The 19,098-nt window shown below is 37.6% G+C and overlaps 1 protein-coding gene across 1 annotated transcript in view; it reads left to right on the plus strand.

Annotated features, from left to right (window-relative positions):
* Positions 1-19,098, plus strand: part of ANKRD13C (ankyrin repeat domain 13C) — a 28,755-nt gene that overhangs the window by 936 nt on the left and 8,721 nt on the right. The window contains exons 2-9 of the mRNA XM_075097289.1: positions 6,665-6,706; positions 10,698-10,802; positions 11,769-11,854; positions 13,361-13,406; positions 15,095-15,161; positions 16,635-16,779; positions 17,557-17,688; positions 18,630-18,791. Coding sequence (XP_074953390.1) covers positions 6,665-6,706; positions 10,698-10,802; positions 11,769-11,854; positions 13,361-13,406; positions 15,095-15,161; positions 16,635-16,779; positions 17,557-17,688; positions 18,630-18,791 — 785 coding nt within the window. The remainder of the gene's footprint in view (positions 1-6,664; positions 6,707-10,697; positions 10,803-11,768; positions 11,855-13,360; positions 13,407-15,094; positions 15,162-16,634; positions 16,780-17,556; positions 17,689-18,629; positions 18,792-19,098) is intronic.

Genomic DNA, 19,098 nt, shown 5'->3' on the forward strand with positions numbered 1-19,098 from the left:
TACCGGGTGCCGTTTCAGGTCCCAAATCCGACTTTATTAAGAAAAAACTCCACTTATTTTAAAGTGTCTGAACCGTCACCCGTTTGCTTTCAGAGATGGCGAGTGCACTCAGGGGTGGTTCCTTTGGCTGTTGGTGGAACTACTTTTAATTTTTCCTCAGGCTAAAAAACATAAAATAAAACTTAAATGCTTTAGTTCTGGGATTTGAAAGAGACAAAATCTTGTTCTCTGCACACCTGCAAGCTTGCTTTGGACATGGCAGTAGCAGAGGTAGAAGCATGATCCTCATGCTACTCTGTAACGAATAAATACTTAAAATCTTGCTAGGACATTATTTTAAAATAATGTTTAGTTTGGTGAATATTTTACGTTGTTAGAAAAAAATCAGCTTGTGAAGTCATCTTAAGTTTCATGGTTAGTTTTCATCTCTGCTTCCTGCCTGTTTCAAGAGTAACATGATACGTTTCTGCAGGAGAATGCTAAGTTATACCGTATGTGGTATCTGGAGAAATTGTGATTAAAGGGTATGGTTATATTCTCTTTCTAGTTAAGTATAACAAAGGGAGCATTTATCTCTTAATTGCTTTATGTAAAATAAAAAGGAACGCTAAGGTAGAACGATCTTTGGGATTGGTACAATGGGAAGAATCATGTAACTGGAAATTAAAAGCCATGTCCATGATAACATTAGGCACTCTAAAACACAAACTAATGTATGTGGAGTAATATAGGGCTCAGTCTCCTCAATCAAGATGAGGAGGAGTATTTCTTACAACCGTCGTAACATTTTTCGAAGTACATTGTTATAAATATAGCTACAGATATATTTACCCTGTCATCTTCATTCCAAACGTTGTAGCAAATACTGGTAGAATGAAAGCAACAGACTTGGGAATAAATTTTCTCACTCAGTGTAATTCCTTCTTCTGACTTTTCCCCTATACCTCCTCCACTTCCTCATCAAATAACTGATTGCCATAAGCTAAATATCTTTACTTTGAAGGCACTTCCTGATCCATCTTTGCTGCTCTCATTTTCAATGTGTATCACAAACATTGATACCATCCATTTTTAGTATATATCACAATCACAGAATATATATGCGCACACACACATATATATAAAATTTCAAATTAATGCCCTTCTGATTTCTCAATGCTTTCTACAGTAGGAATGCCTTGCGGTTTTCTGTCTCATTATCTTCCTTCAAGTTTTTACTTTAAGTGTTCCTTTGCTATTAAGTTGGAAAAAAAAAAAAGTCAAAACCAACAACAAAACCCTTGATGTCTTGACATACCAAAGGCCTGACTGATATTTCCTTGTTATTGTTTTCTTTCTGCCTGAGTCTATCTGTCACTTGTTTACATATTTGAATTGTGAGTTATTTGGGGTAGATAACTTCAGCTACAACTATACACCGAAGCAAGCCAGAATTCTAGTACATAAGGAAGTGACAGAGGGGAGGAAGAACTTCTAGTAATAGTTATTGTTTATAATTCAGTCCCATTCTTAGTGTGTGGTTAAGGGCAGAAAAGCCAAGTCCTGTAGAATGTTAAACTCTTGGTGTTCTGATAAAACTGATGCTGGCTGTATCTGTAAATTGAGTGCAGCCTAGCTCTCTCTCTAAACTAATCTCAGAAAACACTACCCATCGGAAGGCCAGTGTCATTATTCCAAAAACGTTAAGTTTCTTGGGAGAAGCTTGTCTGCATTCCTATTAGATTACTTTTATTTTTATTGTAATATGCATTTAAGAGCTTAAACATTTTTAGAATAAAAACGTTACATTCTGGAATAGACAAATCTTCTTGCTGAATTACTCTTGGAAAATAGACTCTGCTTCCTTGTAGGTATGCCAGATGCCTAATGAAAGGTTAAAAGCTACACATGCAGGCACATGTCAGCAAGTACTGTATCTTATTTATTACAGCCCCCTTACATAGGTAAATGGCAGAGTGTTATATTTGTACCACTCTCTTTCTCTCCCTCCAGCAGCTGTCTCATGTAAAGCCACTTTTTTTATGGAATCTAACACTTACTGTTGTGACTTGTGCTGTGGTTCATTGAAAACCTCAAGCTGTTAAAACCATCCATGCAACTGAAAGAAATGAAACTGCCCTCTCCCATTTTTTGCCTATCCTGGCAGAAATGCTTAGTTGCACTGTGCACTGGCTAGGAAAAATTGATTAGTGTTGAAGTTTGCCATTTTATTTTCACCAGACTAATTTTACCTAGAATTATTCTGTGTGCTCTGGGATAGTAAATGTTCTAGAGGAGCCACAGTTGTTCTTGCCATCATGAAGCAACTAAACAGGATTTGTATTTCGGGATCAGTGGAACTTGAGGTTGCAGTATGATAGAATCCTAGTGGTGCAGTTCCCTTTGAGTCCTGTAAATACTGGTACTAATTAATTTATTGGTCTGGGACATCTATCATCCAAATGCTAGCAAAAGCATGATAGTGTGGCTCTGTTTCAGCAGCTGCTGGGATTGGTTTACATTTCCGGATCCCATTTCTTCTGAAGAAATAGAAGTTAACTTGTCCCGTTGTGCCTGCCAGCCAGCCAGGTTTCTGAGATGAAACGTATGGAAAGTCTTTGGCTGCCACTCATTTCGGACCCTGATAAGTACTGCTACTGCTACTCAGTATTGATGGTTGGCTGTTGAGGTGGGAGACACTGGTGACACTGGTCTCATCTTTTCCAACGCATTTGTCTTCCCTTGGTTTTCCTGGGCAGAGCAAAAGCTTACCTCTGCTTAAGACTGCAATTAGACAAAAGAGGGGTCTTTCTGCTTGAACGGCTCTTCCTTTTATTCTGCTGGGGGAAGAAGAACCTGAAGATTGTGTAGAGGCATTCTATGAGCTTGAGTGATTCTCCACCATAATTTCTTCATTCTATGATATACAGACTTACATAGTTTGGATGGCTTATTTTGATAAGTCAGGGTTAAATTTACTACTGGTAAACCCCATTTTGTTTGGCCCAAAGAGCATCAAGACCTTCCCAGGTTTATCAGATCTTAAGTTGGATGATTGGTAATGGAACTGTGCAAAATTATGTTCTGGGTTTGATTTTTGCATGTGCCAAAGCTAGAGTTGTGTCTCAGCTCTTGCTGAGACTGTTTTCCTTTTGGGAGTGGGTCAGGGAGATACTTCTGTAAAGTAGCAGTGGAATATTGGTGCAATAAAAACATACAGAGATTACTGTGGTGCTTACAGGGTTTGGTGTGCTGTGTGCACATTAGACTGCTCGGTTGCCAGTCCTGCCACCATGCTGCAGCCAGCTCTCCAAAGCAGATGCGCACTGTTGTGTCCATGCTCGCTGAGCTTGGCTGGTCTGGGTTAAGGGTTGTCTGGAGAGGAGTTTATCATGGGCAGCGAGAAAAAAGCCTGACTGGCTGGGTAGTCCAGAATGGTAGGAACTACAGTGCTTCTTTCTAAGTTTCATAATGTCCCTTTTCTATGTGTTTGCCTTGCCTCTCCTTCTTGCCCCCTTTCCTAAAGGTGTTTTCCTGCCTTACCTGTTAGGGTGGCTCCTCTCCCTTTGGTACAGCAGCTAACCTCTTATTTTATCTTGCTGATGTTTGTTAAACCGTAGACTCTTCCTTGGCAGGGACTTACTGGCTAAAGACCAGCAAACAGGATGTTATCTCTTCTCAGCTTCCTCATAAATAGCTTTTTATTTTGTTCTTCTGGAATTGATAGATTCTAGTTTCTGTGCTTTATTGGTTATTGCACTGTTTTTCTGCATGCTTGTCTTCCTCTCCCCCTTGTCTACCATATATGGCTTCCCTGTCTAATTTTTAAATCGCATACTTTTTGATGTGAGGATGATCCTTGAGTCAAAGAAAATATATGCTGGAAGATTTCTCTGGAGGTGATCTTGTCCAACCTTCTGCTCAAAGCAAAGATAACACTGGCATTAGATCAGGTTGCTCAGACCCTTGTCCAGAGGAGTTTTGAAATGATGTGTGCTATAGCACAACTGCACTTTCTGCTTATCAGCTGAATGAAATCTAACAAAGTTCTTGAAAGCAGTCAAGGGCCTGGTTAGCTTTCATTTTGTTGTTTCTTTCCATTATACCAAGCTGTCATAGCTACTGGAGCTGTCTGTCTCTGTTTTATTCACAGTTTGAAAAAACACGGGTGTATTTTCTTAAATTTTAAAGTTTATTACTGTAAAACAAAACTAAGTGTAGAGCTATTTTTTTGTATATATACATCCCATTGAAGTGCTTGATAAGGTGAGGAAAATGTTTACCCCTGGCTTGCATAATTTGAATTTTCTAATTATGTGGTTTGGCTCATTCTTAAGTTTGTTCCTCAGTAATGTTGTTATTTCAGTCACTTAAAAAATGGCTGCATCCAGTATTCTAAATTATGTTTTGGCTTACAGATGTTACAAAATCTATTAATAGAGGATTTGAGGTTAGCTTCGAGTGTGCATAATGAACTAGGCTGTAGCTGCCTGTGATGTTGCTAGTGTCCCGGAAGAATAACTTGTACTACATGTTGAATAGCTCGTTCAAAACCATTTAGAGACTCTGCCTTTGCTTGCCTATCTTGATCAGAGATTTCATGATACTATAGTATGCTGGCAATTACTCTGTATGGCAACATCTCAATGTTTTGGATTACATCTTTCAGATGTACAGTACCTCATTCTTTGCATGTAGCAAGTATTTATTGCTAACACAATACTGTAAAATAACCTTAAAATCAAGTGCATTTGTTATAATGGCAAAAGAATTTTGTTTTCCAGCAATTTTTCTATGAACTCCACGAAGAAAATGTTTAAACGATAAACAGAGTAATGCAGTTAAATGGAAGAATTTTGCATCCTTAAGCTATGTAAATAAAATGCATCAGAATTCTGGTAGAATCACAAAATCATTAAGGTTGGAAAAGACCTCTAAGATCATCAAGTCCGACTGTCAACCCAACACCACCATGCCTCCTACACCATGCCCTGAAGTGCCACATCTCCATGTTGGTTTTTTTTTTAACACCCCCAGGGATGGTGACTCCACCACCTCACTGGGCAGCCTGTGCGAATGCCTGACCACTCTTTCAATGAAGAAATTTTTCCTAATATCCAATCTTCCCCTGACACAGCCTGAGGCCATTTCCTTTTGTACTGTCACTAGTTACCTGGGAGAAGAGACCAATACCCACCTCACTACAACCTCCTTTTCTCTAGACTAAACGACCCCAGCTCCCTTAGCTGCTCCTCATAAGGCTTGTGCTCCAGACCCTTCACCAGCTTCATTGCCCTTTTCTGGACATGCTCCAGCAACTTGATGTCCTCATTGTACTGAGGGGCCCAAAACTGAACACAGTATTCAAGGTGTGGCCTCACCAGTGCACAATCACTTCCCCACTCCTGCTGGTCACACTATTCCTGATACAAGCCAGGATGCTGTTGGCCTTATTGGCCACGTGGGCACACTGCTGGCTCATGTTCAGCTGGCTGTCGACCAGCATCCCCAGGTCCTTCTCTGCTGGGCAGTTTTCCAGCCACTCTTCCCCAAGCCTGTATCATTGCATGGGGTTGTTGTGACCAAAGTGCAGGACCCAGCACTTGGCCTTGTTAAACCTCATAGAACTGACTTTGGTCCATCAATCCAGCCTGTCCAGGTCCCTCTGCAGAGCCTTCCTACCCTCAAGCAGCTCAACACTCCCACCCAACTTGGTGTCATTCGTAAATTGACTGAGGGCCCACTCAATCCCCTCATCCAGATCATTGATGAAAATATTAAACAAGACTGGCCCCAACACTGAGCCCTGGAGAACATCACTTGTGATCAGCCACCATCTGGATTTAACTGCATTCACCACAACTCTCTGGGCTCAGCCATCCAGCCAGATTTTTACCCAGCAAAGAGTATACCTGTCAAAGCCGTAAGCCACCGTCTTCTCTAAGAGAATGCGGTGAGCGACAGTGTCAAAAACATTTTAAGTGGCAATTAAAGTGGTGAAAGTGGTAGCAGCATTAATCCAGAAAAACAGTTCTCTCTACCTTACAGTGCATATTTAAGAACAGAAGTACAAAATGTGTCCTATGCATAGCTGGGAAAACAGGGTCATGTTTTTAATATCTGCTAATAATCTGAGAAACTTTTTTGGAAACAAGGCATTAAAATAACCAAAAGGCTTTTTTGTAGTGTAGTTACTGTTACTTCACAATCTGTCTGTTACTGTATTAGTAAAAATTTTGTACTAAATCTTTGAAAAATTAATAAAATAGGCTCTTAAAATTTTAATCAGTATTGTATCTTTGAGTAGCATTTAACCTAGATATGTCGTTCTTTGTAAAATGCCAGACTTTTCAGACCATGATAAGCATAAAGGTTTGGGTTATCTCTTTCTTTAAGATATAATTGGACCTCTTTGGCTGGAGTAAGTTTCAAGACATCTTTAAAAAAAGCTCTCTCGACCCTTGAAATATGTTTCAGATATATTTGTTTTAACAGGTATAATCGAAATGCTTGCTTAGAAAAATGTAACTGCTCTGGCATATTTTAGTGTGTTCTTTGGTTAGGTCATGTAACTGTAGTTTCTTAACACGTATCATTTGAGTTGTATGTGCAAACACTTGAAGGAATTGCAATGGATTCTGTTACCTTGAATCTAATATCTTTTTATTTGTATGATTTATTTTAGGAAACACTCCTTTACATCTTGCTGTGATGTTGGGACATAAAGGTAGGTAAAACCTTCAGGTTTTTTAGCTGTTAAACTATCCTTAAGATAAGGGTAATGAAATTAAATTATAATTAAATTGTTCTTAAGGTAAGACTTAGGGGCAAGAGGAAAAGACTTACGGGCAAGAGGGGAAGAAAGATTCTTCAGTTTTCCTGAACGTGATCTTCTGTTGCAAACTAGTTTAAAGTTGAGGTTTTTTGAAAAGAATGTGCAATACAGATTTAGAAAAGTTGGAGAAATCAGAGCTGTTCTTTAGGCCAGAATCAAGGAGCTAGGTAGTGAGTGGCGTAGGGTGGAAAGAAGTAGTAGTGGTTGGATTCTTTATAAGCCTAGAACAAGAACAGTGGGAGGATCCAGCTCATCTCTTTTTGCAGAGTTAGAAGGGAATTGGGAAACTTTGAATATCTTAGGAGACTGAGAAACAACTCCAAGCAGTGGAGGCAAGCATATGCATGCTGCCTTCTCTTTTGGTGTCCAAGCAGCTGAAGCGGAGGGATGTACTCAGTATGTGTAGGCAGGGGACTTGATCCAGGCAGATCTCTATTTTAATGTGCAATTAATTCATGGTACAGAAGGGTTATTAATTTATCTTTGTCTGATGATACCGTTTCTCTTTGACAACACTTTTCTGGTTGTTAGTGTCACTGTGTGTGTTGCTGATCTGCTCACTAGTGGTGTTGAACAACCCCATCTAGCTTCTTCCCAATGAAGTGAATCAGAATAACATCCTCTAGAATAAAATGACTCTGTGACTGGAAATATAATTGCTCACCTACTTTTTGCATGCTCCTTCACTCGCTTGATTCGAATTTCTGACCCATGGCCTAGCTGTTTCTTCATGTTTCAAGGCTGCCCTGTGTGGGGCACAGGACAGCCTGCAGGACTGTGCAGCCTGCTGATTCACGGTGGCTCTCATCTTTCCAGATATCCTTTGAGTATTTCTTTACAGCAGAATTTCAAGGCACAGGATTTAAATTTCTACTTCAAATAGAAAGTATAGAAGTAGATGTGTTTCAAAACTGAGAAGAAACCTGGAGTATGATTGTTCAGTCTCCATGACAGTAAAATTCTTTTTCACTACTGAAACAAGAATGGTTTGGTTCATTCAGCTCTTTGAGTTCTATGCCTGGTATGTGGTACTGCTCCATGAGAGCTGTTGTTAACTGAAACACCTGGCAGATTTGGAAAGGGGAATGCAGGAAATGCAATAAGCTGTCTTAGGATGTTTTGGTAATACCTAGGAAGTGATCTAAGATAATTGAGTGTCAGAGTGGGAGGTCATTTTGAAGGAAGAAGGGAGAGAGGTGGCTTATGCAGAAGAAGAAACAGTAGAGCTTGCTGGAATCTGCCAGTGTTGGTTTAGCCTGTGAGACTTTTTCAATTAAAAAAAAAAAAAAGTAAAAGAATATAATGCAGAAAATTTTGGAGATGGCAGTGAGGCAAACAAGTGCCTGCCTCCTAGAAGTCACAGATGGGAGGAGTTTTTCAACTTGCGAAAAATGGTGCTTTGTCAGAACTGCTATTTTCCAGTGAGGGTCCTAGACTAGAGGCTTAGAACAACAGAAGGAAACAGAGGCAGAAGTCTTCCTTTAATTTCTCAGCCTTAAATAAGGCATTTTTCTTTGTAAGATAGATACTAGTTTTGCAACTACTTGCTCTGTGTTTTCAAGCAATGATGGTCAGCTGTGTATGACTTCTGTTGTGCCTTGTTGCAGTGTTTGTTTCAAGCTTTAGTTTATCGTAGTAGTTAGCTAATATTTACAAGTTTCGCACTGTTGGGTGTAGGAGGGGTTGTGTCTTTTTTGATTAACAGGTGATTAGCTGTCATGAAGGGACACTTCCCATGTAACTACAACAGTATCATACCACATTGATAAATACAAACAATTTTAATCAAAGATGCTTCTTATAATAAAACTGATAGAAAAGAGTTTACCAACTTTAATTCAGTATGGTTGAATATTTATTCTAAGTCTCCCTTAAAATTAGGTTATTTTATGCTTCAGCTCCAGGATAAAAAGCAATCTATTCAGCTCTGACAGACTTCTTGAATATGAGTTATCCTCATATATAGTACAGCGAGGAGAGGAGAGGCATTTCTTCCCTCTACTCTTTTTCTCATTGGCTGCGTGTTTTAGATTTCAGTTTGCAGTTCACCTCTTGGCTCCTTTCCATATAGTCAGTCATCCTGTGTGTAAACCCCTAAATCCTTTAGGATGCTTGTGGTGAGCCTTTGTCTAGCTTCCCTAGAGCAGGCCTGTTTGTGCATGACATCCCACACAATACCTGGTGTTACTGTTTCAACTTTGAATCCTGCGTAGTTGTTGATCCACCAAGAATCCCAGGTCCTTTCCTACCTGTCTGTCTCATTGACATGAAAGGTCAGTTTTCTGTCTTTCTGGGGTGATGCATATAGGCTGTTCAGTTGTATATAGCAGCATTATAGCCAGACTTTTCTGAAGTGCAGGGTGAATTTACATCCTGTTTGTTTAACTGAAAATGTAATCTGGCTGGTAAATGCAAGCTTATTTGCCTGCTCACTGTACAGTGTTGTTGTTGTGTTAGGCACTATATTTAAGCAACCATAAAAATATCTCTCTGTGTTTGCTGACAAAGTATTCAGGGCTTTTGTTTAATTACCACAAAAGATAGTATATTCACCAGTGAAGTATCTCTTCCTTTCCAAACACTGTGCTTCCCAGTGACTCATGATTGTTGCATCTGGAATGACTAGTACAGTTTCCTGTAACACCTATAGCAGGAGAATAATCCAGGCAGTTCCTCTATCCGTCATGCCTGCCCATCCTATATTAATAATGAGACATTTCTTCAGCCTACAGCTCCAGCTTGGTACTGCTTTATCATCTGCACATGGGTCAGGTTGATTTTAATGAGATGTGGTGAGGAAACTTTCTGTAGTTAGAAACTGAAGAACCGTTTCAGATGAGGACAGCTTATTCAAAACATGGAAACACTGAAAGCTTTCTTCTCTCCTCAATTTTAAGCGCTGTTCGTCATTCCACCATCACCTTTTACCCATAGAAAGAGAAGGGAATGCAGGTTGAGCTGTGACTCCACTAGGAACTTGTGTGTCTTTGAGATGCTAACGTTGCTTTATCGGCACAGTGTGTACATGCTGAGTGTCAGGGATAGCATCAATGCACGCTGTTACTGATGAAAACTGTAGCATGTTGCAAGGGTACCTCTCTGTTGATGGAGCACAGGACCATGAGTTGTGTGCTCTATTATCAGTGCTCCAGATATCCACGTTGTTAGTCCTACAGTAGCTGTTAGTGGTTGTACAGCTGGTTATGCACATATTATGAGGCTTTCCTAGGTCAGAGTGTGCTTTTTTCCCCGATTTAGATGCTATTTTACCATAAGATGTTACAGCACGTAGGGATGTGTTAGTGTCACAACTTCCTCTCTGCCTCCCATGGACGTGATGTTGTCAAGAGTTGCCTGAAGTCTATGTCTCCATGCATGTTTCTAGCAAATCAGTTCACCATTGACCTTTGGACAAAGAGGGTTGAGATAGGGGGAAGACCGTGCACAATTTCCATGTGTGGAAGACCATGAAGTGTGTCCTGGTACATGGTTTTGTGCATTAAGCAAAGAAAGATGATGTAATGTTTTAAAAATACTTGTTATATAGTTGTGTGTGTGTATATGCACATACACAACTATAGCTTGATAAAAAGCAAAATATAAGAAGCAGAAGGGACATTTCTTCAGTGGTTATGTAATCGGTGGTTGATCACCAATTATGTTTTTAGTGCTAATATTTAACAGGGAAGTGCTGTAAGCATGTACTTATGTAAATGTTTTTTGTTTGTTTAAAGTTTGAGTCAGAATCCAGATACGTATTCTGATAAACTGCTTAATGTATTGAATATCTACTACTATTGCTTTATAATTGTTTCCTTTATGATGAATAATATTGCTACATCCTCAATGTTTACTGTAAATAATTATAACTATTTTGTTGCAGAATGTGCCCACTTGCTTTTAGCCCATAATGCTCCAGTAAAGGTGAAAAATGCTCAGGGATGGAGCCCTCTTGCAGAAGCCATCAGCTATGGAGACAGACAAATGAGTAAGAACCTCTGCTTCCCAATTAATCAGAAAATGAGGCCTCATTCAGAACAGGAAAACAGGTTTTCAAGCTAGGTTTTTTAATAATACTCCTGTTTTAGTTCTCTGAAGAGTTTATCTTAATCAGCTGAACATTTTATATATCTAATGATACAGCAAGCTCTACACGTGTCCATTCCCTTGATAAGAAAGAAATTGCATTAGGATACATAATGCTAAGTAGAGTTAAGATTTTGCTTAAGGTGATTGCAAAAGCTATAAAGTAGCATTGTGTATTTAAAATTGAAGTTCCACAGTCAGAATGGATTTTAGCTGTATGGGATCATCTAATTGGAACTGCTCCACGTGGTCGTATGTATATTTGATATATCAATTGGCAATGGGATATTGCTTTTATGTTTCATCTCAACAGGCCAGTAGGCAAATCTAGTGATTGCTTATTCACTTCAGATATGAAGTAGTAAAGGGAAAATTATTCTACTGCTACTCACTAGTGGATGTTAATAGTACTCAGTATTACCATGTCCCATACCAGAAAGGTCACCATATATTATATATATAAATATATTATTAGTATATTGATGCACTAGTTTGTAATACACTAAGAACGTTCTGCATGTCAGCTCCTCACTACTGAAGAATTTTCTCAGTGGGAGTAGATGTTACACAAGCTATAGGCTCATGTTCAATAATACACGTGTACCCACATGTTAGTACTAAAATGTGTGTAAAAGATCTCTTGACATGATTATATGCTTTATATCATAAACAATTATTGAGGCTTTTCTTCCTGTTGTAATCAGAGTAAGCTACGTCTATGTACTATAACTTGAAGTTAATCTCTCCAAAGTCTGATGAAATGTTACGTTTGCATTGCTTTTTCTTTTTTAAAGTGTCAAATAATGACACTAAACTGTAATTAACAAGCAAATAGAATAGATTTACTTTATAGTTAATTTCTGTTTAGTTACAGCACTCCTAAGGAAGCTTAAACAGCAGTCCAGGGAAAGTGTTGAAGAAAAGCGACCTCGATTATTAAAAGCCCTGAAAGAGGTAAGTTCAATGCAGTTATGTTGACAAAACCAGATTGTGATGGAAAGCAGTGGCTTATGTTCTTAGTATGGATGCTCTGGCAAACTGTAAAAAAAGTTCTTTACTTGCTTTTACAAATCTCTTGCTTTTAATAGCAGTTTTGGCTTATAGCACCCTTTTTAAGGGGGTCACAGAATTATGTGTATTTTTAAGATAATACTTCCTTCTCAGCTTCTGGAAATTGAAATAGAAAGGTTTATGCAAGACAGACCCGCTAGTCATCTTGGCAATCTAAAAGTTAAAGAATATATTTTTAATCTGTATTTATTTCATTAGGATTTTAAAGCTTTCTTAAACCTTTTGTTTTGGTGAATAATTACTAATTTTGTTTAGTCACCAATCATGATTGACAGGTTTTTTCTTGCTTAGTAATGAAAGAGATTTTTGGTTGAATTCTCCATCTACGTGCAGCAGCCAATTCTTCTTGAGCCAGTGAAACATTCTTCGCTTGAGGGAAACCAAGAAGAAAAGCTCAGTTTCCTCCGTTTCAAACCGCTGCTAGTGTGTTAAAACTGGTTATAAAACGCAGGTGTTTATTTTCCTTTAGGTGGGGTGAGATTCTCTTGCCCAGCCAAGTGGTAAAATGTGGATAGGTTTGTAGAAAAACAAACATTTATCTTGTTAATTAATCCATACATCAGAAAAGTTGAGTTAAACTGTGTCAGTGATACACTCTATGAATATGGTCTACCAATGTTCCTACGTTTCTCATCGATCCAAGGTAAAAAAAACCGCAAACCCTCCTGTCTGTCTAGAAGTGAAAAGCTTTCAGTTCTTTTGTGTGAGAGCAAACAGAGCACAGACACAGCCTTACTAAACCAGCTCTGCTGTTCCTTATTCCTGCTGGTACAAAGCCTGGCCTAGAGTTGCGTGTTTTTCTTCTTGTGTGGAGTGGAAGTATGTGGCTACCTCAGTGTATTAGCAATACTTGCTAATTTTAGTCCAGCCACCCCTTACTTTGCTTTTGCTCTGCATACAGTTTAAAGGAGTTGGCTGGCACGTGTTTATGGAGGTAGAGGAATTTTTATATAATGACTTAAGCATATTTCCAGAAGGCACATTGAAACTTGTGTATGTGAATACTCCTAGTTGAAACTTGACTCACTAATTTAAGCCAGAACAAACAATTCCGTAGGGTTGGATGTGATCAATGAAAGCAAGCAAAGAGCTCCATAGATCTTTTCACATATTTACAATAAATCTTTTACAGTCCATGGCTTAATAGTGGTGTAAATTATTAATTAAAAAATTCATTAAAAACGGGTAGTTCAAATGAGTTATGTAATTTTGTCGTTATTGATTCTACTCTCGTTAAAGCTTCAGAGATGTTTAAGTTCAGTATAAGTTAAAATACATTAGAGAAAACGTTTTATTTGGCAAAACACAACTTCTGCCTGTCTTTCAGTAAATTTCACAGTTGTCATTTAGACTAAAAAGCTTGTTAAGATATCCTTCTTTTCATCTCAGCTAGGTGACTTCTATCTAGAGCTTCACTGGGATTTTCAAAGTTGGGGTAAGCAATTGCATATTCCTTTCACAGGGAGATAATATAATCAGTCTTCAGGATGCTTGTTCTCTCAAGCTTAAATTCTCTTCTAGTTTGCATGTTGGGAAGTTCACAATCCAGTCCTCAAGATCTAAGTTATAAAGAAAGGACAGACAACTTTTTTGCTGAATTATTTTTGCTTATTCGTTTTTGGACCTGAATTCTATTCTGTAATCCAATGACACAATATGGGGGTGAACAAGCTGTTGTTTAAGAAAATGATTATTAGAAGAGTAAAATATTAAAATGTCTCTATGCAGTAGATTGGTGTCATTATAGAGCAGTGGTTTGAACAGTTTAGTTGAGTAACTGGACTTGGGGCATTTGATTTCCTGAATTTCAGCCTGTACTCTGAATGGTGACTGTCAGTTAAGTGCAACTATGTGGTAGGTTGTTCAAACCCTAGCTTAATGTTTCTTTCAAGTGACTGTATAATGTTTAGTGTTTTCTCAATTTCCACCTCCTTACCTGTAGAAGAAAAATCTAAATAAATTAGAAAAAATGCATTAACAATGATCAACATGTCTGAATAATGTCAAAATATCAGAAGTGATACTTCTGGTTGAAATTTAAGTTAGTAATTTTATATACTTTCATATAGGCATAGTCCAAGCATTTGCAACACTATATGGCTCTTCCAATATTCAGAGGAGGAATGAGCATCCAGGCTGCCATCAAACATTGAACAGATACGGAACAGACACCTCATTTTTTTAGGTGGCCTACTGTGTGCTGTGCAATTAATGAGCGCACTTTTTCATGGAAGAGTCAGAATAAAAAAGAGAGTAGAGCAAGGCATGGAGTAAGATAAGCCATTGCCTGGTGATGAGACTGCCTCCTGACTTGCAGAGTATGATGATGGCATTCAGCCGTCACATGGAAAAAGTGATGTCAGAGGTAAAGCCAGCTTCTAGGGGTCCTCTTCTTCAGGAGTCTTACTGTGCCTGCCTCTATTTACATTATTTAGTTTTTTCTATATATTCTCTTTCTTGAGGGGAAAAAGGTGCTCTGGGCAGTGTCTCTGTCCTAATTATTGGTCCTATAGGCCAATTATGTTTTACAGGTAGTCTTAATTCTTTGCAGTTCATTTTCAAAGTGTTGAAATGCCATTGTGTTGAATTGGTTTTATTGCTATAAAGTAAATGGTCTTTTTTAGAATAAGGATGGCTGCAGTCTCATATATCCATCTCATAATACTATACTGACTCTCAGTTCCACTGGTGGTTCAATGTTTGCTTCATGTTTTAAGCTTAGTGGGTTGGATTTTTTTTTCTGTGTGTGGGTGTTCTACTTTAGTTGTAGCTAGGCTTTCAGTTGGTGTATATGTAAGTAAACTATCAAATCATAGAATTAAATTTTCAAACAGCTAGAAGATGAGTTATTAGAATTTATAAATTATTTAGCTGTGGCTGAGGACATTTTAAATTATGTCCTGATGCTGAGAGTAGTCTGTACAATTACAGGTCAGTTTTGCAGTTATTGAGTAGAAATGACCCTGGTATTAGTCAGTTGTATTTGTATTGAGATTATGATGAAAAATGGGTATGCTGTATTTGTATTAAAATACATCAAGATTCAACCTGATATATATTTCTAATAGAAATATTTTGCAGAGGAAACTCCAAATCCTAACTGCATTCTCTCACTACCTTTAGTGCCTTTACTTTCCCGAATTCTGCCTTCTGATGCATGTAAAATACACAAACAAGGTATAAATATCAGGTAAGTACTGATTTCACGGTATGTGTTTTCTAAGTCATAAATATCTGCATGTTAGTGAAAACACTGGGTTCCAGTGTGGTCAGAAAGAAATCACTGAGGAGCCTGCAAACATTTGCGAAACAAGGTTGTGTTTGTACATTGGCATTTAGAGGCAAGAAGTGGTTTGAACTTCAGACTGTCTTTTTTTACCTATTGATCTGAGTTTAACTTCAGTTCCTGAGTCACTTAAAATGTAAAGCAAAAGCAGTTAAGCTGTATGAGGCTTTATCTACCAGAAATTACAATGATTAACTGGAAAGTAAGCATTTGATACTTTTAACACCATTTCAGATAAATGAGCTTTCAGTACTTTATGGAGAAATGTTGCTGCTCCAGTCTAAGCATTTTAAAATGAGAAACTATACCACTTTTTTTTACTACATAATGTGATGGATTCACACACTCAATAGAATGCTTCCAGGAGTCTTTCCAAGCTCAGCTTTTAACTGGTTTAGTTGGGGTTTTTGGATTCAAATGTCTTTTCTGTCTTTTTCTTTAGGTTCCAAAGTTTAAAACAAACCAAAAGTCAAGAATATGATTCAGAAGATTCAATCTGTAGAAAATTTTGTTCTATTAAAGCTGTCAGCATAGGCGTGTGGACTCACTCTTTAGGTCCAATTTGAGTTTGAGACCATTTTTTTCCCTTCTCATTTCTGTGTGCTCTGCTTGTACTAGACTGGGAGTTACAAGACTGGCACTGAGAGGAGGTAGCTACAGATTCTTTCTTGAAATCAGAGGCCAATATATGATGATTGCTTAATAGCAATCACCCCTTAGAGATGAAGTGGTGACTAAATTCAGGTTCTTTAGCCATCTTTGCTAAAGAAGTAAGTATTCTAGCAATAATGGATATGAATTGCTAGAGAGATCTTGGTCCTTGGTTCCATCTTCTAGTTATTCAGGCCAGCAGAAGCATTTCTTTTGTGTTAGTGAGGGGAAAAAGTAGGAATAGCAGCTAAAATAAGTGTAAAAAAAAAAAAAATCAGTCTGTTTCTTAGTCCTCCTCATAGTTTGGGTCATGTCCTAACATTGTTATTCAAATCAGTGGCTGCTTCTTGCAGAATAGGATTGAGCAGTTGTATTTCTCAATGTGTAGCACATACCGGCTATATAAATTCTGCCACTTCCTCACACTGGCAGTTTTGAAATAATGTTTTTCTGAAGAAAACTTTACATTTTCATATGAAGTTAGCATAAGAATAGTTTAGAATGCATTTATAATGGTAGAGGTGATATGATGTGAAACTTATTAATAGCATTTTTTTAAATTTCTGCATCTGGGCTTCATTTATGAAATATCCCATGAAAACGTAGGCCTTAGTGTGTTTGATTGTAAATAATAGAAAAGAAAAGCTTCTGCTTACAAACTGAACTTACTAGTGTATTTGAGTGTATATAGGTAACTTCTTTTAAAGTATTGATATATTTTTGCAGGCTGGATACAACTCTCATAGACTTTACCGACAGGAAGTGCCAACGAGGGGATTTAAGCTTCATTTTTAATGGTGATGCCGCACCCTCTGAATCTTTTGTAGTTTTAGACAATGAACAAAAAGTTTACCAGCGAATACATCATGAGGTAAAGATCTGTGTGAATGTAGGGTGTGAAATACCTCAAGCTTTTACTTCATGTCAGAAGTCTGACTTAACATTAATAAAAAAAATGTGCCCCTCAAAAAGATCCAAACAAGCTCCAAATAAATGCAAACCAAATAATTGTTCAGTTGTTATAACTTAAGCTGTATAGGTGACATAAAATTTTGTTATGAAAAACAGTGCTTTTGAATGCAGACTTCTAAATGAGGAAAAAGTTAGAATGTGAATCTTTTGGAAAAATCTATCATTCTGAATAGGCAAATATGTGTTAAGTTATGATGCGTGGTACTTTTAATCTTTCCAGTGTGCTTAATTTAGGTGTTCTCAGATGGGTTTTCCAACTTGCCACTGCTTTGCATCCGTTTAGTCACTCTGTGGCCACTTTAGTAGTTAACAGTGCAAGGGTATGACTCATTGGCCTCCTTGTATTTAGTCAAGTTTTTAATTATAGCTTTATCCACCAATGACTTAATCGTATGGATCTTTGCCTGTAGAAAGGGTGTGGCAGCTCAGCTGCTGGATAAATCACACTTAGATGATCTATTTGCATTAATATTTAAGATTAAACTGTTTGATGACCATTTGGCCAGAGCTTCTATGAAACTGTGAAAATTCAGGAAATGCTAGTTCTGGGAAAAGTTCCAAAGAAAAAGGTTTACTGATTTTGTTGTTGTTGTTGTTGTTGTTCGTTAGAGAAAGTAATAATAATATTAAAGAGTAATAATAAGTCCTATTTAGTATTTCGGAATTTGTATTCTAGGAATCTGAGATGGAAACAGAAGAAGAGGTTGACATTTTGATGAGCAGTGATATTTACTCAGCAACATTATCAACCAAATCAATTACCTTCACACGTGCCCAAACAGGATGGCTTTTTCGAGAAGACAAAACAGTAAGCTGAAAGAAAATTTCACAGACTGCATTACTGGAGACAAAATGGTTCAGACAGCCTTATGATGATGTGGTTGGGAAGAAATAAGGAGTAAAAGATGATGATGTTCAGGATGGAGGAAAAATGCCTCCCCCTGTCCCCTACAACTGTCACTAGTTTGAACACACAGAATATATATGATGAACTGCATTCTTGACAAAAAAGTAGCCTGGAAAAAGATAACAAACTGTAGCTATTGGGCAGAGGGGAGAACAGACTGTACTGAAAATAACTTTCGTAGGAGTATATGGTCCCTGCAAATTCATTCCAGGGCGTGCAGTAGGGATTCTGTGCACCCCTATTTCAGAAATGCAGTAAGATGGAAGCATTCTGGGAAGCTTCCTTTGGTGTTCCTTCCCATGTTATCAGTTTGACTGAGGTACAAGTTCTCAGCTGTGAAAAAATGGAAACAGCCACTGTCATAACTTCTTTGAGTAGCAAATTGCTATCTTGTGGTTAGCTCTGAGGGGTTTTGTTTTCATCAGGATCTGTCAGGTAGCGCCATTCATCGCAAGTTTTCATCTGAGCTAGTGTTGCAGAGCTTCTTTCTTTTTGAATACCATAACCATATTCTACATGCATAAATTATCCTTTAACACAGCTTGCTGTTGACGGCAATTTTAGTCAGATTTCCCTTGGCTGCTGTTGAATTCTTAAACAACCCTTTTGTCTTAGTTTCCATTGATATGAAAGATCTGTTCCTGCTGGAGTTCATGCATTTGTGCTCTACATATCTTACTGAGATGCCCACTGATAGCTCATGTGGTTGGTTGTGTAAATTATAGTATTTGAATCCTGAAGTTATGTTATTGCACTGAAGTGCAATTATTTGGATATACGAGAATTTATATGTTTTTATTTTGTTTTCTGTGAGTTATTAATGTCCAATTCCTTTCTTGCAGGAAAGAGTAGGAAACTTTTTGGCAGATTTCTACTTGGTTAATGGACTTGTATTAGAATCAAGGAAAAGAAGAGAACATCTCAGTGAGGAGGATATTCTTCGAAATAAAGCTATCATGGAGAGCCTGAGTAAAGGTGGCAACTTAATGGAACAAAATTTTGAGGTATACTTAAGTAATTCTTCACAGTATGTGAATTTTTGCATAGGAGGTTGATCTTTCACACCAGTCATTTAGGAAAATCTATAGATTATGTTTTTATTCTATTTTCATTGTCGTAATTTTAAAATAATAAATAAACATTCTTTAATAATAATATTATTTAAGATAATAAATAATCATTGTCTTAATTTTAAAATAATAAATATGACCTACAGTATAATCATGGTGATACGTTAATGAATTATCCTGGTTAGTGTACACATTGAGGAATTTCTGTGATTACATTGGATATTTCAGTTTTAATTTGTCT

The sequence above is a fragment of the Phalacrocorax aristotelis genome, chromosome 6 (assembly GCF_949628215.1).
Source record: "Phalacrocorax aristotelis chromosome 6, bGulAri2.1, whole genome shotgun sequence".
Taxonomy (NCBI): Eukaryota; Metazoa; Chordata; class Aves; order Suliformes; family Phalacrocoracidae; genus Phalacrocorax; species Phalacrocorax aristotelis.